Source organism: Camelus dromedarius, chromosome 7, assembly GCF_036321535.1.
Source record: "Camelus dromedarius isolate mCamDro1 chromosome 7, mCamDro1.pat, whole genome shotgun sequence".
Lineage (NCBI taxonomy): Eukaryota > Metazoa > Chordata > Mammalia > Artiodactyla > Camelidae > Camelus > Camelus dromedarius.
The window spans coordinates 39,707,112-39,728,071 of NC_087442.1; the positions used below are offsets into that span (position 1 = coordinate 39,707,112).

The 20,960-nt window shown below is 38.5% G+C and overlaps 1 protein-coding gene across 7 annotated transcripts in view; it reads left to right on the plus strand.

Annotated features, from left to right (window-relative positions):
• Window positions 1-20,960, plus strand: part of PDE1C (phosphodiesterase 1C) — a 508,368-nt gene that overhangs the window by 422,967 nt on the left and 64,441 nt on the right. For all 7 annotated transcript variants that reach the window (XM_064487468.1, XM_010988060.3, XM_064487470.1 and 4 more), the window contains 5 exons: window positions 1,371-1,471; window positions 3,956-4,084; window positions 10,316-10,417; window positions 10,973-11,093; window positions 18,757-18,838. In XM_064487468.1, coding sequence (XP_064343538.1) covers window positions 1,371-1,471; window positions 3,956-4,084; window positions 10,316-10,417; window positions 10,973-11,093; window positions 18,757-18,838 — 535 coding nt within the window. The remainder of the gene's footprint in view (window positions 1-1,370; window positions 1,472-3,955; window positions 4,085-10,315; window positions 10,418-10,972; window positions 11,094-18,756; window positions 18,839-20,960) is intronic.

Genomic DNA, 20,960 nt, shown 5'->3' on the forward strand with positions numbered 1-20,960 from the left:
CTTAGATGACCAAGATTAGTAGTTAATTGAAAAAAAAAGTTACAGTGAGAATTATTAAAAATTGATTTGTTCATTTTTAAATCATTTTGTTAAATTAAATCAAATAAATATATTCTGTTCATTAATCTTTAATTCAGACTTGAGGCTGCTTTCTGAATTCTGCTAATTTAGGGACTCATATCTGTCCTACATTAACCCTACCCCTGTCTAAGACTTCTGGTTTCATTTCTTTAAAAGGAAATGGGACCCTAAAATACTTATGAAGAAAACTGAGTGCAGAATTAACCTGAAGGGTTAGGATTGTTTTCTACTCTTTTGTTGTCACGTCTATGTTGAAGCATTTCTTTTAGTGACTATGCAAAGCATTGAACTTAGGTTCTATGGACATAACTCCATTTTTGTGTTTGTATTTTATTGGTTTATGTCATATTTAGTAACATGATTATAATAATATGTGCAATTTGTCAAAACTGGGTTTGGAATAAACCACACTGAACCTGGTAATCACCAAGTCAAGCAGTACAGAAGTAAGCAGAGGGTACCAAAGGGTGAGCTAACAGTCATGGATGTTCCATCATGTGGGCATTGGGCAGCGTGGTTTACAGAAGGGAGGGGAGGCATCAGTGAATACACAGAGTCCCTGAAATGAAAGTTAGTTAAGGGAGCTTCAAACAGCAGTGGTTCTCAAACTCCAGTGTGTGTCAGAATTATCTGGATGGCTTGGTGAAACGGATTGGTGGGCGGCAACCCCGAGTTTTGGATCCAGTGGGACTGGGGTGGGTTTGCATTTCTAATAAGCTTCCAGGTGATGCTGACTCTGCTGGTCCAGGGAACACACTTTGAGAACCTCTGAACCGCAGCCAGTTTTGGAGGCGTGGATGGGGATAGGTCTCTTCAAACATCAACAAGCACAAGGCAGAAGGCCAGGTGTCATCCTTCCATCTGTCTCTGCCTACCCACCTTCCACTGGGTAGACATTAGGTTTTCTGTTACCCTTAGTTCTCTGTATTGTGTTGAAATTAAAGTTTTTTTCCTGTGTCTACTTAGGAACTTTATTTGAAATTTGGCAGAGGATGTAATGAAGACTGTTAAAATCTTCATGTTTGTTGTTTTTTTGCTTCTTTGAAAAAAAATAATAAAACTACTAGTTAGCTCTTTCAACCGTGCTGGGCATGCTGTTTTCAAATCACACATCCTCCAGTCTCCTTACAGAAGAAAAAAAAATTTCTGTCTGTCAGAAAACGTGTGTTCGGCGATAGCTTTCCAGCTGCAGGGTGGAAAGGCAGCAGCGTGGGTGTGTTGTCAGCAAGCTGAAGACTTTGTCTTAGAAAGAGACAGATGATCTGATTGCGCTGTAATCTCCCTTTCAGAACTGGCTGACGGAGCTGGAGATCTTTGCTATAATCTTCTCAGCTGCCATCCATGACTATGAGCACACCGGAACCACCAACAATTTCCACATTCAGACCCGGTGAGGATGCTGAAATGCTTGAAGAAGAGGCAAGAGGGGTTAGAAGTCAGAAAGGTGCAGTCACCTTGCTTTTGCATGGTGGCTCTACTTTGAGTTTCTGAAAAAAAATGGACTTATAAACATGAGATCAGCCTGGACAGCTTCAGTCAAAGCTGAGAGTTAAAGATACCATTTGCTCCTAATTCTCATATGGTATTCATGTCAAACATAGATATTTTGTCTTCTCTATTCTAATGCTAGCTATTTAAGTATGTATGTACTATGCCTACTCTACCTATTTCTAATAGGAGGGGGGACAGTTTACATAAAGAGACCACGTAGACTACATCAGTGAGGATGGGCGAGGGTTGGAGTGATTTTGTTGATGTTAACAATAGCAGAGCCATATTCCCCCTGACCTCTGAGGTTCTGGTGACTCTCTTCTCATCCTCCCTGATTTCATCTCTGCTCTGTTTAGTGCGTGTGTCACTCCCTGGCACAGGGCCCGGGGAGCTAGGTTGTCTCATGTAGGCCACCGTGCATCCTCTGTAAGGAGCTTCACAGGTAGATGCAGACCTCTGTAGGGCATGTTAAATACGAGTCCAAGTGCCTCCCTCCAAACCTCTTGACTGTAACAGACATCACTAATCAATTTTTTTCTTACCATGCTGTAGATTTATCCTTAATATTCCTCTTGGCACAGTACCAGTCAGTTGTCATTTAGGATAAAACCTTATCTGCCTTCTCCTGCCCTAAGAACGTAGCTTCTCTTGAGACAATGATGTGGAGCAGGAGAGACTCTGATGGTGGGATTAATTGAGTCTTGATACAGGAATCAAAAGAAGTGAGAATTTGGAAAAAGGTGGTAAGACAGGGACAAAGAACATAGTGGGGAGGGTTGAGAGTTTAAATAGATACTTGCTGATTTCACTTGAAAAAGCAGGTTCACATTCCAGATAGATTTGTGTTTATTAAGTCATTCTACATGTATTTCATGAAGACAACACTTAATTATGAGGCACACAAAAGAAGACAATATCGTCTGATCTCTGTTCAGAAGGGGATTTGAAGAAGAATGGAAGCGGACAAAAGGACTTAAGCCATGTGCTTCATTTTCTACCTCCTGTCTCCTCACAGAGTCGTCTCGGCTGCTGGGAGGCAGCCTTCTGTAGTTCTGTTGCAAGGTCTTTGTACATAAGGATTCCACAGAGCGTCCCTGTTTAATGGGTATCTGCCAGTGGAACCTTTTCTGTGAGGACAGAGACAGCGGTGACTAGCACTTGCTGGAGAAAGAGAGGTGGGCGGAACAGTTGTACATGGATGTTGGCTGGAGACCAGTGTCAAAACCAGTCACAACTCAGGAGGGAAATGGCTTAATTATAGGAGTTGGAAAATAGCTTAATGTCACATAATACACATCAGTTGATGCCTTACTTACTCAACAGATATAAGATTAAATCTTTCACCTCAGGATTTGCTTGTTTTGTGTTATCTCCCCAGGAGTGGGAAAATTCCAGTGGGTTCAGGTAAGCTTGAGTGGTCTGGAATGAAATTTGAACATTAGCCTTCTTTAACTGAATTTTACCCAAAGCATCTCAGCCTGTGAAATCCCTGTTTAGAAAACTAAATCTGTGACCAGGTTCTTTGTCCTTTGCTGGACAGACTGTTCAGCCCAACACTTTAAAGGTATGCTAGGTACATCCCAAATTTGGGCCAATGACAGGTGGAAGTTATCTTCGGGAGAAATGGCTCAACTGTCAGAAGACGTTGCCTTCATCCCAGCCCTGTCACTTAGCCACTGTGGGGCTCTGCAAACTCTCACTTGACATCTCTGGGACTCAGCTTCCTTGCTGAGAAACAAATAAGCTCTAATAATCTAAATTTTCATTAAATTAAATATATTAAGATAGTATACCACCCTATGTTTGGTGTCATTCAGCTGTGGAATGTTTTTTGAGAAAACGACTAACAATTGTCATATAACCCTTACATGTTTTACTGTTAATTTCCCATGTATGGCTTCCACATGGCAAAATTTTAAGGTCAAGCTACTAACAGAGGAACTTGTAAACTGTACCCACCAGGTGGTATATGTTCAGAGAATTACAACTAAAATAAATAGACATATTCTCTCAATGAGTAAAATTAAAAATCATTCCAGAAAATACGAGGAATTTTGACATGACCTGCATTTTAAAGAATCATCTTTACCGCTACTATAGGTAATTGAGATCTGATTGTAGAATAGTTCCCAGAGAGTTCTCAAGTTGGATATCACATGTGAAAGAACACCCACAATATTGACATTAAAATATCCTACGTACATCTATCGACAATCTGTAGTGTTGGTGTTAGCTTTTTGCTTGATATAAATGGCACGAGGGCAAAGTTAATTGGATAAACTTAGAATAGGACAAAGAGATGATACCTTCTACCATAGGAGAGTTATCTGAAAAATCTCAGCTACTCAATATCCTAAATTATTTTGCTTGGTTTTCTGTTCAGGTCTGACCCAGCTATTCTGTACAACGATAGGTCTGTATTGGAAAATCACCATTTAAGCGCAGCCTATCGTCTTCTGCAAGAGGACGAGGAAATGAATATTTTGATCAACTTGTCAAAAGATGACTGGAGGTAAGGACAAGGCATGAGAGGGATTTGGAGGCCAGGAAGGGAACTGTGAGGAGAGGTGGAGTGTGTTTCTTTTGAAGAAATAATACTCTATTTGAAATTTTTATTGCTCTTTCTCTCTTTTACTTGACATAAATGTTTAAATATATTGTAGGTACCTTTGAAATATTTGCTGTTTGTTATCTTGGGACGCTTGTGCTGCTTTATCTTACCTTCTTAAACCTTAAACCTTTATATTACCTTCTTAAACCTGAATTTTATCATCTAAATTTTGTTTCACTCTGTATTTATTTAGACTTCTTAATAAAAAATCTTCCAAAATTTGCTAAGGAAATCGATGCTTTAAAATAATCACGAGTACTTAGTTCTGTTGCCTAAATAATACTGTGTGTCTTTGAACTTGGACAGACCTGCGTTTGAATATGGACACAGTCATTGACTAGCTGTGTGACATTTAGGAATTACTCAGCCCCTTTACACCTTTTGAAAATTTAATTTCTAGGAAATAGACACTAACATTTACCTTGTAATTTGGTTAGGGTAGTAATAAATGACATAATCCATTTAAAATGTTGAGCAGGCTTTGTGATGTATACAGCAAGCGTGCAGATCATTGTAGCTGTAAATATATAGGTCCAGGCGTCTCAAAGCTTACAGGCAAAACCACTTAAATACTTACAAACTTCTGAATCTAATGTGATGCAAATAATATTTATATTTTAATTAACTGATCAGCTGTTTATTGAGCATCTCTGTGCCATTATGCAAAGATTCAGAGAAATAAGCCATACTGAACAATACATCTAAAACTGATTTTCACTTAGAATTGGCTGTTAGTTTCCATGCAGCTCTGGTTGATGAAAACATAGAGAAATATTTGGCTTGAATTTTATTAGGAAAAGTTAGATTTAGGCAACATCTAAAAAATGCAGAGCATTTCAGTTAATCAATGTGAATCTTCTCAAAAAAGGAACCCTCTATCCAATTTAAATGTTTGTAAAAGTATAATGAAAGGCTTGAATATGGCAGAGAACAGCTTCACACATCTTCAGATACATCCCAGTTTTGAAGGATTTGTGTAAGGCCTTGTTTAGGTAGTGTATGTTCCTGGCTTCAGGACAATCTAATGAAGTGCTCCAAAGTGGGCATGGTTGCCTCCTTTTTCCTTCCTTCCTTCCTTCCTTCCTTCCTTCCTTCCTTCCTTCCTTCCTTCCTTCTTTCCTTCCTTCCTTCCTCCCTCTCTTGCTTCCTTCCTTCCTTCCTCCCTTCCTTCCTTCCCTCCCTCTTTCCTTCCCAGAGGAAAGAGGGAGGGAAGGAAAGTTGGGTAGAAATATCCTAGATCTCCATGCAGCCTAAAGAAAGTTCAGGGAGGCTGTCAGGGAATTCCTGAGCCAAAGTCAGCCATCACTGGAGCCCCATGTCCCCCAGTAAGGGATGCCCTCAGTCATTGGCTTGGAGCAGCCCATGGGAAACATTGCCTTGGGGCAAAAATGGCAATAGTTTTCAGAATGTAGTAGCTGAAGCCCGTGGCCAATTAAATTCCTGTAGTAAGAGGTCTGTGTGACATATTCCTGTGGCCACTATCCCATGGTATTAAAATATTATATTAAATGGCTACATAATACTCCATCTGTGGAAGTTCCATAATTACTTTTATTTTGAGTGTGTGAGTATGAGTGCATTTATGTGTTTTGGTTATTATAAAGAATCCTACAATGAATATCTCTTTAATACATTTTTATGTGTAGAATTCATGGATCAAAGAATGTTTGTTGCTTTAAGGCTCTTGGTGAACTTTGTCAGGTTGCTTTTAATGTGCTGATATCACGGGAATGTGGGATCTGTGGACACGTGGGAGTGTGGCTGGATGGGCATGATTTGCCTCTTAACATATTTCAAAGCGTAGATCTGCCACCTCTGTTATCTATATTTTTGTTAAGGATGTTCTATTTTTCACTTAAATATACTTTTGTCAAAAATTCAGCTGTATTATTTGTGTTTCCACTCTGCTGTGATCAGAAGCCTCAATCATTGTTGTCTACTATGATGTTAGTGAGGCTGGTTGAGGCAGTATCTAAACCCAGAATCATTGCCACAGACCACACTGGAGCACACTGATGTTCACCAGTGCAACCATCCTGACTGTTTATCATTAACTCTGCATTCTTATCAGTGGGTATTTGTGAAGGACTAGTTGTGAATAATCTGAATACTACCTCTGATCAAAACAAGTTGTAAAATTGAGTGATCCAGCAAAACACTGCATTTCTGGCTAGAGAAACCAGGTGGGAATTCAGAGCTGCTAGCAAGTGAATTAGAACGCCAGAAAAGAGATTGCCAAATAAGGGGAAATTTAAATTCGGTGACAATCTAAATAACAGCACAGAGAGCAGGAAAATGTGACTTGCCGACTCATCTTGGAACTTGTCAGCCTCCATAATCACATAAGCCAATTCCTTAAAATAAATCTCTTTCTATATATACCTGTCCTCTTGGTTCTGTTTCTCGGGAGAATCCTGACTAATACATAGGGTTTATTCCGGGAATGCAAGGTTAGCTCAGCATTTAAAGCTCAATTAAAAATAATTCACCATGTTAAAAAATAGAAAAGCATATGGTCATTTCAATAGATGCATAAAAAGTATTTGACAAAATTCAACACTGAGGCATGGTAAAAATTCTCAGCAAGTTAGAGCAAATTTCCTCAAGCTGATAAAAGGCACCTGTGAAAAGCCTGTCGCTGCTATGGTGCTTTAATAGTGAAAAACTGAATGCTTTTCCCTAAGGTTGAGAACAAGATAAGAATGCCTGATCTTACCATCATCTGCACTGTTAAGATGTCTGTATTAACAGATGACCTGATTCTGTAAGTGGAATATCCTAAGAATTTGTAAGCAGCTACTAGAACTAATCATGTATCTTGCAAGGTCATGGTATACAAATGTATAAGATTTATTGAACACATATATCTCAGATTTATGTAGAAATGCAAACAAAGCAATTTTAAAGAAGAACAAGTTTATAGGATCCACACTACCTGATTTCAAGGCATACTATAAAGCTTACAGTAATTAAGACAGTTTAATTAGCGAAAGCGTAGACGTACATACAGATCCATGGAACAGAACTGAGTTCAGAAACTGACTCATCATTGATTGATGACAAAAGTCATTGATGACCAAGACATTCAATCGGGAAAGGAAAAGCTTTTCATCAAACAATGTTGGGACGAATGCATATCCATACACATATAAAAAAACTTTGACCCTTACCTTAAAGTATACTCAGAATTACCTCAAAATTGATCACAGACCTGAATGTAAAAGAGCAAAATGGTAAGACTTCCAGAGGAAAATGAAGTCTTTGGGGTAGCTGAGGGTCTCCCTAAAAAGCATGAAGCATTAAAAAAATTGTGTTAAAATTTGAAACTTTTGCTCTTTGAAAGGCACTGAAAAAAGCAAGACAGTAAGTGGGAGAAATTATTGACAACACATATATCTTACATAGGATTTGTATCCAGACTATATAGTGTACTTTTACAACTCAATAAAAACACAGACAAGTCAGTTTTCAAAAGGGCAAGGTCCGTGAATAGACATTTTTTCCAGAGAAGACATACAGATGGCCAACAAGCACATGGGAAGATGCTCAACACCTCCAATCGTCAGAGAAATGCAAGTCAAAACCACAATGAGAGAGCACCTCACACCTGTCAGAATGGCTGTCATCAAAAAGACCACAAATAACAAATGTTGGCAAGAATGTGGAGAAAAGGGTATCTTTGTACACTGTGGGAATGTAAATTGATGAAGCCACTGTGGAAAACAGTATGGAAGTTCCTCAGAAAACTAAAAATAGAACTACCATATAATCCAGCATTCTACTCCTGTTTAAATATCCGAAGAGAACGAAAACACTAATTAGAAAAAGAGATTCTCTCCAGTGTTCATAGCAGCATTATTCACAACAGGCAAGACATGAAAGCAACCTAAGAGTCCATCAACAAATGAATGGAAAAAGAAGTGGTATATACATACAGTGCAGTATTGCTCAGTCATAAAAAAGAATGAAATTTTGCCATTTGCAACAACATGGATGGACCTGGAGGGTATTATGTTTAGTGAGATAAGTCAGACAGAGAAAGACAAATACTGTATGCTATTACTTATATCTGGAATCTAAAAAATAAAACAAACTAGTGAATATGACAAAACAGAAACAGACTCACAGATACAGAAACAAACTAGTGGTTACCAGGGGGAAAGGGGAAGGGTCAAGGAAAGAGGTACAAGCTACTATGTATAATAAATAAGCTACAAGTGGATATTGTACCACACAGAGAATATAGCCAGTGTTTTATAACAGCTTTAAATGAAGTATAATGTATAAATTTTTTGAATCATGTTTTACACTTGAAACTAATATAATATTGTAAATCAGTCATCTGTTCATTAAAAAAAAGAAGAGTCTGAAACAGACATTTCCCTAAGTAAAGATATACAAATGGCCAATAAGTACATGATAAGATGCCTGACATTGCTAGTCATCAAAGAAATACAAATGAAAAACACAGTGAGATATGACTACGTGTCCCTTAAAGTGGCTGAAATTAAATACTGGCAGTACAAAGAGTAGGCAAAAGATACAGAAAACCTGGAACTTTCTGTACCTTGGACCATACACCAATGGTCCAGATGTAAAGTGATACAACTACTTTGAACAATGTTAGGCAGTTTTTGTAAAGTTAAACACTCAGCTGGCTTAAAAACAAGCCGTTCTACTCCTAGGTATTTATCCAAAAGAAATGAACATACACCCACACAATTACTTGTGCATGAAACTCATAGCTTTATTCATAAGAGCTCCAAACTGGAATCGAATAACCCAAATGTCCATCAGCTGGTGAATGGGTAAATTAATTGTGGTGTCTTCGTGTGATAAAATACCATTCAGCAGTAAAAATAAATGAGCTATTGATGAACAACTGTTTGGATGAATTGCAAATCATTATGCAGGAGTGAAAAAGGCCAGAAGCAAAAGAGTACATTTTGTATTTTATATGTGTGTGTGAATGTACGTAGGTACATGTATGTGTGTATAGCTAGTGTCTAGTTTAATACAGGTGTGCACACACATATGCACTCTACATATATACTATGTATCTATGTGTATATATACACATGCACATATGTATCTGCTTTATGTCTCTCTAGTTTGCATTTTCTAGTTATAAATATATGTATAGGTACACACACATGCACACGCACACACGCACACACACACACATGACCAGAAATGCAAACTGTCTAGGCATAAAGCAGATCAAAGATTGCCTTGTGGATAGAGGGAGAGGTGAGCTGCAAAGAGGTTTGAGGGTGATGGAATGTTCCGAACCATGATGTGGTGGTACTTCCAAAAGTTTACTCAACGGTTAAAACTCACTGAATTGTGCAACATATATGGAAGCAGTTTGTTCTGTGCAAATTCTAATTCAATAAAGTTCTTAGAGACAGTGAAAAGATCAGTGTTGGACAGGGGTTCAGGGGCAAGAGGAATGAATAGGTGGAGCAAGGGGATTTTAGGGTGTTGAAACTATTCTGTCCAATACTGTCATTGGTAGGTACATGAGAGTATACATTTGTCAAAGCCTATAGAACTGTGCAGCATGAGTGAGCCCTCAGGTAAACTAGGGGCTGGAGTGAATATAAGATATCAATATTGGTTCATCTGTGGTAACACATGTGCCACATTAATATAAGATGTTACTAGTGAGGGAAACTTCAGGGGAGAGAGGGTATAGGGGAGCTCTCTGTACTATCTTTTCAATTTTTCCATGAACCTAGTCTATTTAAAAAGTGGAATACCTAGACCCAAAGTGTAGTATGGATTATCTGTCCACCTCCTAGGATTAATTTCAAATTGATTTTTTCTTAAAACTTTGAATTCAGTTGAGAAAGGAATGCTTTGCTACACTTTCAGTTTCACTGGAATTTTTCCTGTGAGTTAATTTTCCAAATGATATATGCATTCCACATAGCATATTCCTAATAAGTGATTTCCTTACTCTTTAACCTTCATTTATGCCTCATAAAAAAGTTCACCTAAAAGGTTCAAGTTAGATTCAAAATGTCACAACTCATTAACTGATTTTGATTAGAAGTGGCAAATTGTAAACTAATTTTTACTTTCCATTTTTCCTCCCATCCTTTTTTCTCCATGGGGTGTCCCTGAAAGGGAGTTTCGGACCTTGGTAATTGAGATGGTGATGGCCACGGATATGTCCTGTCATTTCCAACAAATCAAAGCTATGAAGACCGCTCTGCAGCAGCCAGAAGCGTGAGTGGGCCTGTGACATCCTGTGTTTTTAGAGGTGTTGACCTGGCGCTTGTCTGTGTCACTGTACCTTTAAAGTTTATCTCTGAGTGACCTCATAAAATAATGATGCTTAGAGGAGACAGCATGAAAATTGTACCTATCACTGATATGTTCTCCTCAGGGTTGAAATAAATAATGGAACCAGTAATAATTTGCCCCATTTAGAATGTAAAATATTTCCCTGTCAGAAACGAAATTATCAAAGATCCACTTAGTGCAGAGGCAATAAATGAAAATCAATGATTTTTGGATTCTTGTTGTCTTTTGAGTGATGGCAGCCATTCCAGAAATGGTTTTGAGTCAGTTTTTGAGGTGTCCAGTTCAATAGACATGGGCACCACGCTGACTGTTATCCCAGCTGTAGGATGAAATGATGCTTTTCTCCCAGTTCAGCTGCAGTTGAGTTTGAGATGGGAGAATGGAAGAGATTTTTTTTTTTAAATAGGGATTTTTAAAAACTCTTACAGAGGTTCTGCAAGTTTGGTCATCATGTGTTTGGTTCCTTTGGGTTTACAGAATTGAAAAGCCGAAAGCGTTATCACTGATGTTACACACAGCAGACATTAGCCATCCAGCAAAAGCCTGGGAGCTCCACCATCGCTGGACGATGTCGCTCCTGGAGGAGTTCTTCAGACAGGTACCCTGTTGCTGCTGTGCCCATCTCGCTGCTGTCGCCAGTGGATACCTCCTGAACTGTAGATTTCAGCAATGCAGAGAGAAGGACTGTTGCGATTACAATCATCTTCTTTTTCGAGGGAGAGGTCACAGCTTTTTTTTTTTTTTCTTTTTGCCTTCTGTTTATGTGATGCGTGAATCTCACCTAAATTCTGATTCTCAGAACGTTACGGTATTTCTAGCCTATGCATTTATGTTTAGGGGGAAAAAAAGCACTTCCTTGTGGCAGTCTTTTGTCAAAATGTCATCTGAGGAATCCTACTTTTTTTTTCTAATGAAATGACCAAATGACAGTCACTTTGGCATTGCCCTGTGGGGTTAAGATGTTAATCTTTAACTCACTTCTCTGCTGTGATTGGTTGGGTTGTTCCTTTCTAGCAGACAAGCCCATGTTGTCAGACTCCAAAACCAGGTGGAGCAAGTTGGGGTCAGGAAATCACTAGACTCATCTATGCCAATTATATTTGCACTTACTGCATCCTAAGACTCAGGGTTGTGTTTTCTACAAGAATAGACAGTCTTTAATGAATACACATTGCTTTAAAATTAAAAAAAAAAAAAGAGGTGCACAGAAGTAGAGAAATAGAAAGATAGATAAATGCAGAGCACCAAGACTGCTGTCTTCTCAATCCCAGGCACGTGTGCTAAGCTCTTCTCAAGAGGAGCTGTCGATAAAATATCTGCTTCGGGACCTGAGATCCTGAGGCTGAAGGCAAGATGATATGTAGATTGTGGGACCTAAATTATAGTTAATTTCAGGTTAATACAGTTAATTCATTAATTCTTGTTAATTTACTTTGGGAGGTTACAGTACAGATTCAGAGACCTCTGAGATTCCATGAAACACTGTTTATTAACACCAGTCTTAACTTTGTCCCCTAAACTGATGCATGATATACTCTTTCACTGGTCACTCAGATATTTGGAAGCAGAGTACTCTTATGATCACTCTCCTTCTTATGATTCTAGTTTGAATGGAGAAATTATAGAAGGCATATCTGTGTTTTGTTTTTTTTTTCCCTTCTGGAGCTATACACAACATCTGGCAATGAGGTGGGATTAGAGTTAACAGTGTATTTAAGTTCAGAAGGCCCTTTTATTCCAACTGGTTTGTGGTCTGAGACTAATGAAACTCTTCTAGTTCCCAATGGTCTTTAAAAAAATCTATGTATTTATTCATTCATTCATTTATTCATTTATTTATTTTAATTGAAGTATAGTCGATTTACAGTGTTGTATTAGTTTCTGGTGTACAGCATAGTGGTTCAGTTATATGTGTGTATATATAATCCTTTTCCTGTTCTTTTTTGTTGTAAAGCTATTAGAAGATATTGAATATAGTTCCCTATGCTATACAATAGGACCTTGTTGTTTATCTATTTTATATATAGTAGTTAATATCTGCAAATCCCAGTGGTCTTATCTGTGATTTGTTTTTTTGAGGGTGTGGAAATTTAAAGGAAAGTTGGACCAGATTTTTTTCTAAGGATCCTTCCAGCATTAAATGTTCTACATTGCCTTCATTCTGTCCAGGGGTGCACATCATCCCATGCACACACGCGTGCCCCCCTAAGCTGTTCTGTGAATACACCAGCAGGTGCCCTATTCAGCATGTGGCTATTTCCCCTTGCATAGTTGTTGCTTGGCTTCACAGAGTAGTTCTTAAGGGAAACCCAAGGATGGGAGGGGAACTAGAGGTATACAGGTGTGGCTGTGTTGCATATGTAAGAATGACTCTGCAGATTCATCCTTAATGGAGAGCTAATTTTGAGCCATTTTTTTAGAAGTTATTTTTCTAATATTAATGAAAGAATTTTCTCTAGATATCTGCTCCCCTGATCATATGCTCTTTTTGACAATTGCTTTTGTACTGACACCCCCAATAGCTAGATATTTAATCAGTAGCCAGAGAGAGGTAAATCATAGCTAACACATACAAGTTTGACATATTGAAGTGATTCCTTTTTTTTTAATTGTGAGAGAGTGAATATGAGAAATTACTTAAATATGTGAACATTTTTTCCCATTAAAAGAAACCTGTTTGCATACACATAAGCTTATATTGAAAGAAAATGTACCAGAGGCAATGTGAAAATAACCATATTGAATTTCTTTCCAATTGGGAATGGAATGTTAGCTCACTGGACTGGAACTATTTTTTTAGTAATTATGATTATTTTTATTGAGTTAATATTTTAATCCAAATGCCATAAGCCATGGTAAGTAACCCATGTAGGAGAAATGTTGCCTCAGCTCTTAACAATAGATTTTAAGTTGGACAGTTCAAATGGGAAATCTCAATGGGACTGTAGAGTCTTTGAAAAAATTACATTTTGAAGTTGGGTTATATTTCAGAATAAGAGCATAGCCTCAGTGCCAATAGATCAGACCTTCTATTGCTTTGCTAAAAGTTTAAGTTACATCTTCAGTTTTATAACCTTATTTTATAAAATCCAAGCCACTGCCTCAGGTCCTTTTAAATATATATTGAGTTTAAAAAAGTATAAGTTTGCCCCTTTTGGTAAATGCATCTTGTAAAACTTTTGAGATTCATTTCTTTAGTATTGCTGTATGTTTTTATATTTTGCAAACATCTCCTATATTTCTTTTAATTTCTACTGAGTTTGTGGCTATTTCCCCATTTTTATTTCTTATTTCATTATCAGTGTTATTTTTCCTTCTCTCTGAAATTAGCTAATTGTTTGATTGTTTGATTATTTCTTTTTTATTTTATGATGTCAGTTGCTGTTTTCATTTTTATTAATTCATTTCTTCTGCTTGAGTTTATTTTCTTCTTTTGCTAACTCCCTAAGTTGGATGCTCAATACATTTATTTTTATTTTGCCTGTTTGATATTAGAAAATACAAGGCTAGGAGTTTTTCTTATCGTGAATCACGTAGGTTCTGATATGCAGTGTGTCTACAGTCATTCTTTTCTAAATATTCTATAATTTTGGTTTTGATTTCTCTTTTACCCAAGAGTTGCTTCAGATGGAGGTATTTGTTTATGTCATTTTCCAGTGGTGGTCTAAATTGTCCATACTTTCTAAATGTGCATTCTATCTCAGGTGCTATATCCTGTTTACAAAAAACATACCCCAAACGATGTGACCCAGAAAGGTGGAAAGTAAACAAATTTGGTGAAGGCGTAATTCTCCGATTGTTCTTTTCTTGGCTCTACTCAGTGCCGGCACTTTGTGGTTGATCCGTTCATCTTTAGTTGGTGAGAGTTGTTTCTCGAGTGGTTTCTTCTAGAAGTGCTAAAAACCACATTTTCCTGTGTGTTTGCAAGTTTTTCTGCTGCTGTTATACTTGGGTCCCAGTTTGCTTGAGTAAGACAGTTTTGGGATTAAACTTTCTTTCCCCAAGGTCCGTTTTAGATTTTGTTCAAATGCCTTCCACCCCACCTGTGAATATCGCTATAGAGAGGTTGGAGGCTACGCTAGACTTATTTCCATGTCTAGGTGATAAACATCTTTTGCTGTGCCCTAAGGATCATTTCTTTACCTTTGAAGCCCAGAGACATTACTAGGATATATTTCAATAATGATCGTTCTATAATAGCTTTTCTTGGGACCTGGCATGCTCTTTTTTCTGTATAAACTCAAGTTACATTGATTAAATATTGAATGATTTCCTTTTCCATTTGTTTAGTTCTCTTCTTTAGGAAAAGCAATTATTCACATATTGCCTCTTTGCTTTTCTTCCATATGTAGTGTTTTCCTTTCAATGTTTTTAAACTCTTGTCAGTGGTATTTTTTTTCATTCCTGAACTCCATGTCCCTTCACGTGTTTTTATCAAGAACAGCTCTCCTTTGTGCTGTTTGCAGTGCATTCTTCATTTATGTGATGGTTCTGTTTCTCTTTTCCATATTTTTCCTGGGCCCTTGTTCTTGATGATTTCAGAAACTTCTTTCAGATCATGGCAATATGTTTGGTCATGGCACTTTTTTTTTCTGGTGAGCATTCCTATCTGTTATTTTTATTTTTCTGTTCTTGTATTCTTTTTTTTCCCTTTTTTTGTGTGAGGTATCTTTTCACTCCTTGTAGTGGTGGTAGTGCCTCCTCCTCTTCCTTCCCCTCCTTCTTTTTCACTTTATTATTGTTTGTCATCTTTGAGTGAAATGCATCATTTTTAGACCAGTTATTTGTAGGCGATATATGCCAGGAAGAAACTGGGACAGTACTATTCTAAGCTAGCAGGGATTCTCCATGGTTTATTACAAGGCTTCTGTGATGTGGGGAGTGTGTGTGTGTGTGTGTGTGTTAGTCTTTATTTCTTCCCAGCCAACAATGGGCAACAGTTGTAGGACTGCTCACAATTCAGTCTCTGCCATCTACCCACTCTCTTGCCATGCCTGTGTGTTTCTCATTCAACTTTCTTCTCTACTATTCTTGGAGCTAAATAGGGTTCAGAGTAGCTCCCCGCATCAGCGCCTGCTGACTATTCTGGTTTCCCATGTGATAGATGCAAGGTATTTTTCCTAGCTGAGTGAACTTTAGAGACCGATATTCGTCAAGCTTTATCTGAGATCTGTGGCCATTGGCCTCTTCTCTGGGGATCTTACCTGACCCCTCTCAGGTAGTCACAGCGTTTGGCCTCCATTCCTCATATAGTTTTGATTTGAGATTGCACATTTCTCCTAGTATTTGTGTTTCTGTTTTATCCATCTCCTGTTTGAGAGGATAAATTCTGAAAAGGAAAGGCAAAGATGTCTTTACTATACTATCTTAAGTCCAAAATCACAGTAATTTTCTTATACCTCACCTTTGTAACCTCTTCCCCTAGGAAAAGGGGTGTACATTGCTGCATTTTGTCTGATGCTTTTGTTGCCTTCTTAATCAAGAACTTTTTCTTCACTCTACCTAGAAATCACTTGAGATGCACCTAATGGTCTTTTGAAGCTCTTGCACTGAGGGATGCCTTCTGCCCTGTGAACTGCCAGTACACAAAGAACCTTTGTTTCTCTTACTTGGTTTGCTGCTTACAGATAGCTGCTGTAACGGACAAACCCCAAAATGCCTAACAGTACACATAAAGTGGAATTTTATCACTCACTCGTGTAAAATACAGACAAGTGTTTCTTAATCAGTGGGTGGTTTACAATAGTGCTTTTAGACCCAGACTCTACCATCTACGTGACTTCCATGGTGCTTATCTGGATCAAGGCAGCAAAAGGGGAGAACGTAGAGGAGTTGGCACAGGAGATCTTATATGCCAGAACTGGGGTGGAGATACATCCCCTCTCCTTTTGTTTTGTTATCTAGCACAAACTGGCGGAAATTCTGGGAAATGTAGTTTAGCTGTGTGGACAGGAAATGGAAAGGGGTGGTTTGTGAAAAGCTAACTGCTTAACTGCTCCCCCAGCTTGCTTGTCATCAGTGTCCAAGTGGCCAAAGGAACTTGAGTGTTTCTAACCAAGTTCATCTTTTCATTCATTCAACGAACATTCATAGTGTTCCTTTTGTAGATCAACTACATGTCTTTATCAGTCAACAATCTTAACCCCCTACCATAAGAATAATAGTTATTTATTTTTCTGCACTGTTCTGGAAGAAAAAAATGAGTTAGTTGAAAAAAAATCCTTTGTGCCAACTGAGACTTTTGCCTTTTTTTTTTTTTTTTTGAAAATATCGACCTCTTTAATAAAGAGGAAAATGTATGAATAATTCTACAAGGGCCAACAGTGATGGAGTCATACAATATTGTTTCAATCAAGTTGGATTCACTTGTAGAAGTACTTTCTTCCATGTTACTTTCTGCATTTTTTCCAGTTTATAAATATAGCTGTCCTATAAAGGGATCTCAGTGACTTTTAGTAGCTGAATCTACTCTCAGATTAATTAAATCCAAAAGATGTAAGTGGTGTGCAGTTGAGTATGGGCAAGTCCATGGGTTAAGAAGTTGCTTAATATGCACTTTTTCAGTAATAAAATCCAAATTAATGCATACGTCTTATCAGTCAAATGATTAGTGTTCACAACCTCTTCTTCTAAACCACCCCCATTAAAATGCACCAACAAAACCACTTGTATCCCTACTTCATAGGGAGTAAGGATGGGTTTTATTTGTGTTAGCTGAGCTATCACACTAAACCATCTATACAAGTACAATTTCACATTATAAATGCTCTTTCTTCTTATCATACTGCCCGATAGAATTAGTTTGGGAATTATTTTTATCATGTCACATGAGAGATGGAGTGGCCCTCAGCAAGACATACTCGGAAACAGGAGCCATTGTGTCCCATGTGGTGTCCATACAGGAAAAGGTACAGAAGGAAGTAAGCCACTTCAGAGCTGTTCCTGAGGCCCTTGGATGTCCCCAGCGCCCATTGTGACCCCTCCTCCTGTTCAGCTTCCTCAGACGCCCATTCCTTTTCCTTCTTTTCAGTTGATCTTAAGTGTGCATGTGAACTAGCATCCTTTCTCTTTGGTAACATGCTTTAGAAAGAAAAGGCATCCAGTTTTTGAACTAGGCCTAGTTGTTGAACCAGATTGTTATTACTTTTTATTTATTATTAGTTCATTGGTGATGTTTATTATGATCAGAGAGTAGTAGATGTAACAAGCTCACTGAATGTTTCTCAGATCATCACTTAAGTATTAGAAATACCTACTGGGAAACAATAATTGTCCTTTTTACTTATTTACATACATTTTCTCATTTAATCCTCATTGTAACTCTGAGGAAGGGATTATTATCCCACATTTTATAGATCATAAAACCGAAATGTGGAGAGGGAACATAAACTTCTGATGGTCACACAGGTTGTGGGAGCAAGGCTAGACTCCAGCCCAAGTCAGTAGCCATTATCCTGAGCAGACTCTTTTCTAGGAAAATGAATCAGCACAACTTCGCTGCTCTAGGAAGGGGGATGCGTTTTCCCTTTCCTCTAGGTGTGTGTCTGAGTACTGAGCTCTGGTTCAGAACACTTCTTAAAAATCATCTCCATCATTATTTAGACTCTGCATAGCATTGGCTTATTTTAGTGATGCTTTGTAGTGAGATTGAGAACATACTGGCCAGAGAATCATGTTTTATTATTGTCTAACTTGATAAACACAAAAAACTATTTAGTTGGCTTTTTCTTTTTTGATCCCCTTTTTATTATGGATTGAGCCCAGCAGTGAAGACCCCAGAAGCATATACTCCAGTTGTATGTGGCTTTAGGCAGTACCAGGAGTGTGAATCCAAATCGGTCCATTAGAATTTGTGTCCTGGACACTGCCCACAGCTGGGAGGGGGTGGCTGGCTCAAGAAAGGCTGCAGGTTGGCACCGGACAACTCAAGAACACACAGGAAATCTGACTGCAGTGCTGGCTCTAGGCCACAGGGCATGTTGCTTTTCTTGCTTTCCTTGGGGAACCTATTGCTGCCTGATGAGGCTTTCTATACAACAGCATGCGCCTTTGCAGTTGGATGGAATGATTGGACCCAAGCGGATTTCAGCCTCTTGGTGTCTTTTATGCAGAGAAGCAGGGTCCGTAAGGACTTATTACATAGTGTAATTGTAACAATTAAAGTAAAGACCAATGGCCTTCATAGCAGCTGAAATTGTGAGATGAAATCGGGGTGGTTCAGTCGGCTGTTCTTAATTTACTCTGCCCTCCTGTTTTTCTAGGGTGATAGAGAAGCAGAGCTGGGGCTGCCTTTTTCTCCTCTGTGTGACCGGAAGTCGACCATGGTTGCCCAGTCACAAGTAGGTACGTGTTTGCCAGCCCTTTGGATGGAAAGAAAAACCAGAGAGGGGTGTCTGGAAGTACACTCAGATGCTCCCAGTGACTCTGGGTGGGAACCTGGCTCCATTCTGCTGTTCTGTGCTCATGATGGCTTTGGCTGGTTGGGTTGATGGAGCCACTCTCCCCATCTTCTCCCTGAAGTGTGGCTGGTTCCTGGGAGGATTAGACAGTGAGACTGTGCTGTCTCCATCATTCCCTGCCAAAAGAAAGAGAGGCTTCAACTTTCTAAGGCAATGACAAGAATTAGTAGTGAGAAGCCCATTCATTTTCAGCCCCTCTGTTCTGCATGCAATACTGGAAGTCTCCTCAGTACTTCCTCTAGCCCTGTTTCCAAGACAGCACCATTTCCTGGATAACCTTGCTTCCAGAAACAGCTCTTTTAAAATATTTCTGTTCTTCCTTCCTTTCCCCATTTAAAAAAAATTTTAGCACTTTTTTTTCTTTTTGTAAAGATAACTTTTGCATTGCTAGTAATCATAATATGTGCATTACAAAAATCTTCAACTATGAGAGAGGGTACCAATGCCATACATAAATTGTCATCAGTGATTCCACCTTGGAAAAGTCTGAAATCATTCAAAAAATAGATTCAACAAAGATTTATTGATTTTTTCCTACTTGTGTTTTGAGTACTTACTCATTTTTTTCATAATAATGTATTGAGTTCCTGTTAGGTGGTAGGCACTGCTAGGCACTATAACAGATGTTATTAAAAAACAAAGATAAATTATACATGGTACCTGTTCCCAAAGACATTGAACTAGTATTGAGTGGTAGGCAAGATGTTAAGAAAGCAAAATCTATCAGTGTTACACTGCTAAGGTAGAGATTATACATGGTACAGAAGAGAGTGTGTAAGCCATTAGACCCAGACAGACTTGCTGAGAGGTAATATTTGAGTTGAGTTCAAGGAGATAAGTAGGCAGTGTCTAGGCAAATGGTGATATGTGTTAGAGGTAAATAGGGATGGATGGAAGGCCATTGCAGACAAGGGATCAGCATATACTAAACAGGGAAATTTGAAGTAGTCTGGTATGGTCAAGGAATTAATTACCAATTCTTATGTCTAGAGCAGTGAATAGGGAGTAGACTGCAGTGAGGGACAAGTTTGGAGAGAAAATTAGGCCCAGATTATATATTGCATTAAGAATAGCATGTGCTTATACTTTCCTGTAGGAAATGAGGGCATATCTAAAGAATTTTAAGGAAGGTTAAAACTATGTAAATTGATGCTTCAGAATAAGAGTCAGCTAACCATAGCCTGTGGGCCAAATCTAGCCCACTGCTTAGTCTTGTGAATAAAGTTTTATTACAACACAGCTAAGCTCATTCATTTGCGTATTGTTTATGATTGCTATTGCACTATTGTGGCAGAGTTAAGGAGTTTTTGTCAATATGGTCCACAAAACCTAAAATAATTTGCTCTCTGGCCCTTTACAGAAAGTTGGCCAATCCCTGCCTAAGAAAGATTTCTCTGTCAGTACTGTGGAGGATTAATCGGAGGGTTTTGCGGAAGACTAGAGGCAAGGGCACTAGCTGGTACCTCCTGCAGGATTACAGGGAGGAGATGTTGACTGTTCGGACTAAGGCAGTGCAGGGGCTCTGCTGGAAGGAGGTGGCATATAAAACAGTAAGGCTTCAGCGGGATGCAAGGCTAAGGTACAGCCCACAAGCTAGATTAAGTGGTTGGTCCATGGTCCCACTTTCAAGGGTTGGAGGGAAAGCCTGATGAGCTAGTCTGGGTTTGGACATGTGGAATGAATTTAACTTGTGAGAAGAAAATATGAAAATACTGTCATCAGACACTTCAGTTTAAGCTTAAAATTATACTGCAATTAACTACAATTCAAATTTGGCTATCAGTATTTCCTTATCAGGATGCTATAGGTATTTGTTTGGGATGGTTCTTGTTTTGCCAATTACGTTACAGAATTTTTAGCACCCTTCACTGCTGGGCATTAAATGCCAGTATCACTTCCTCTTTAGTCATTGTGAGAACTAAATAAGCATTTGTACATTTCCAAACACCGTATTTCCTTTGGCTGGCCTTTAGTTCCCTTCCAGCTTTCATGTGGCTGTGTAATGA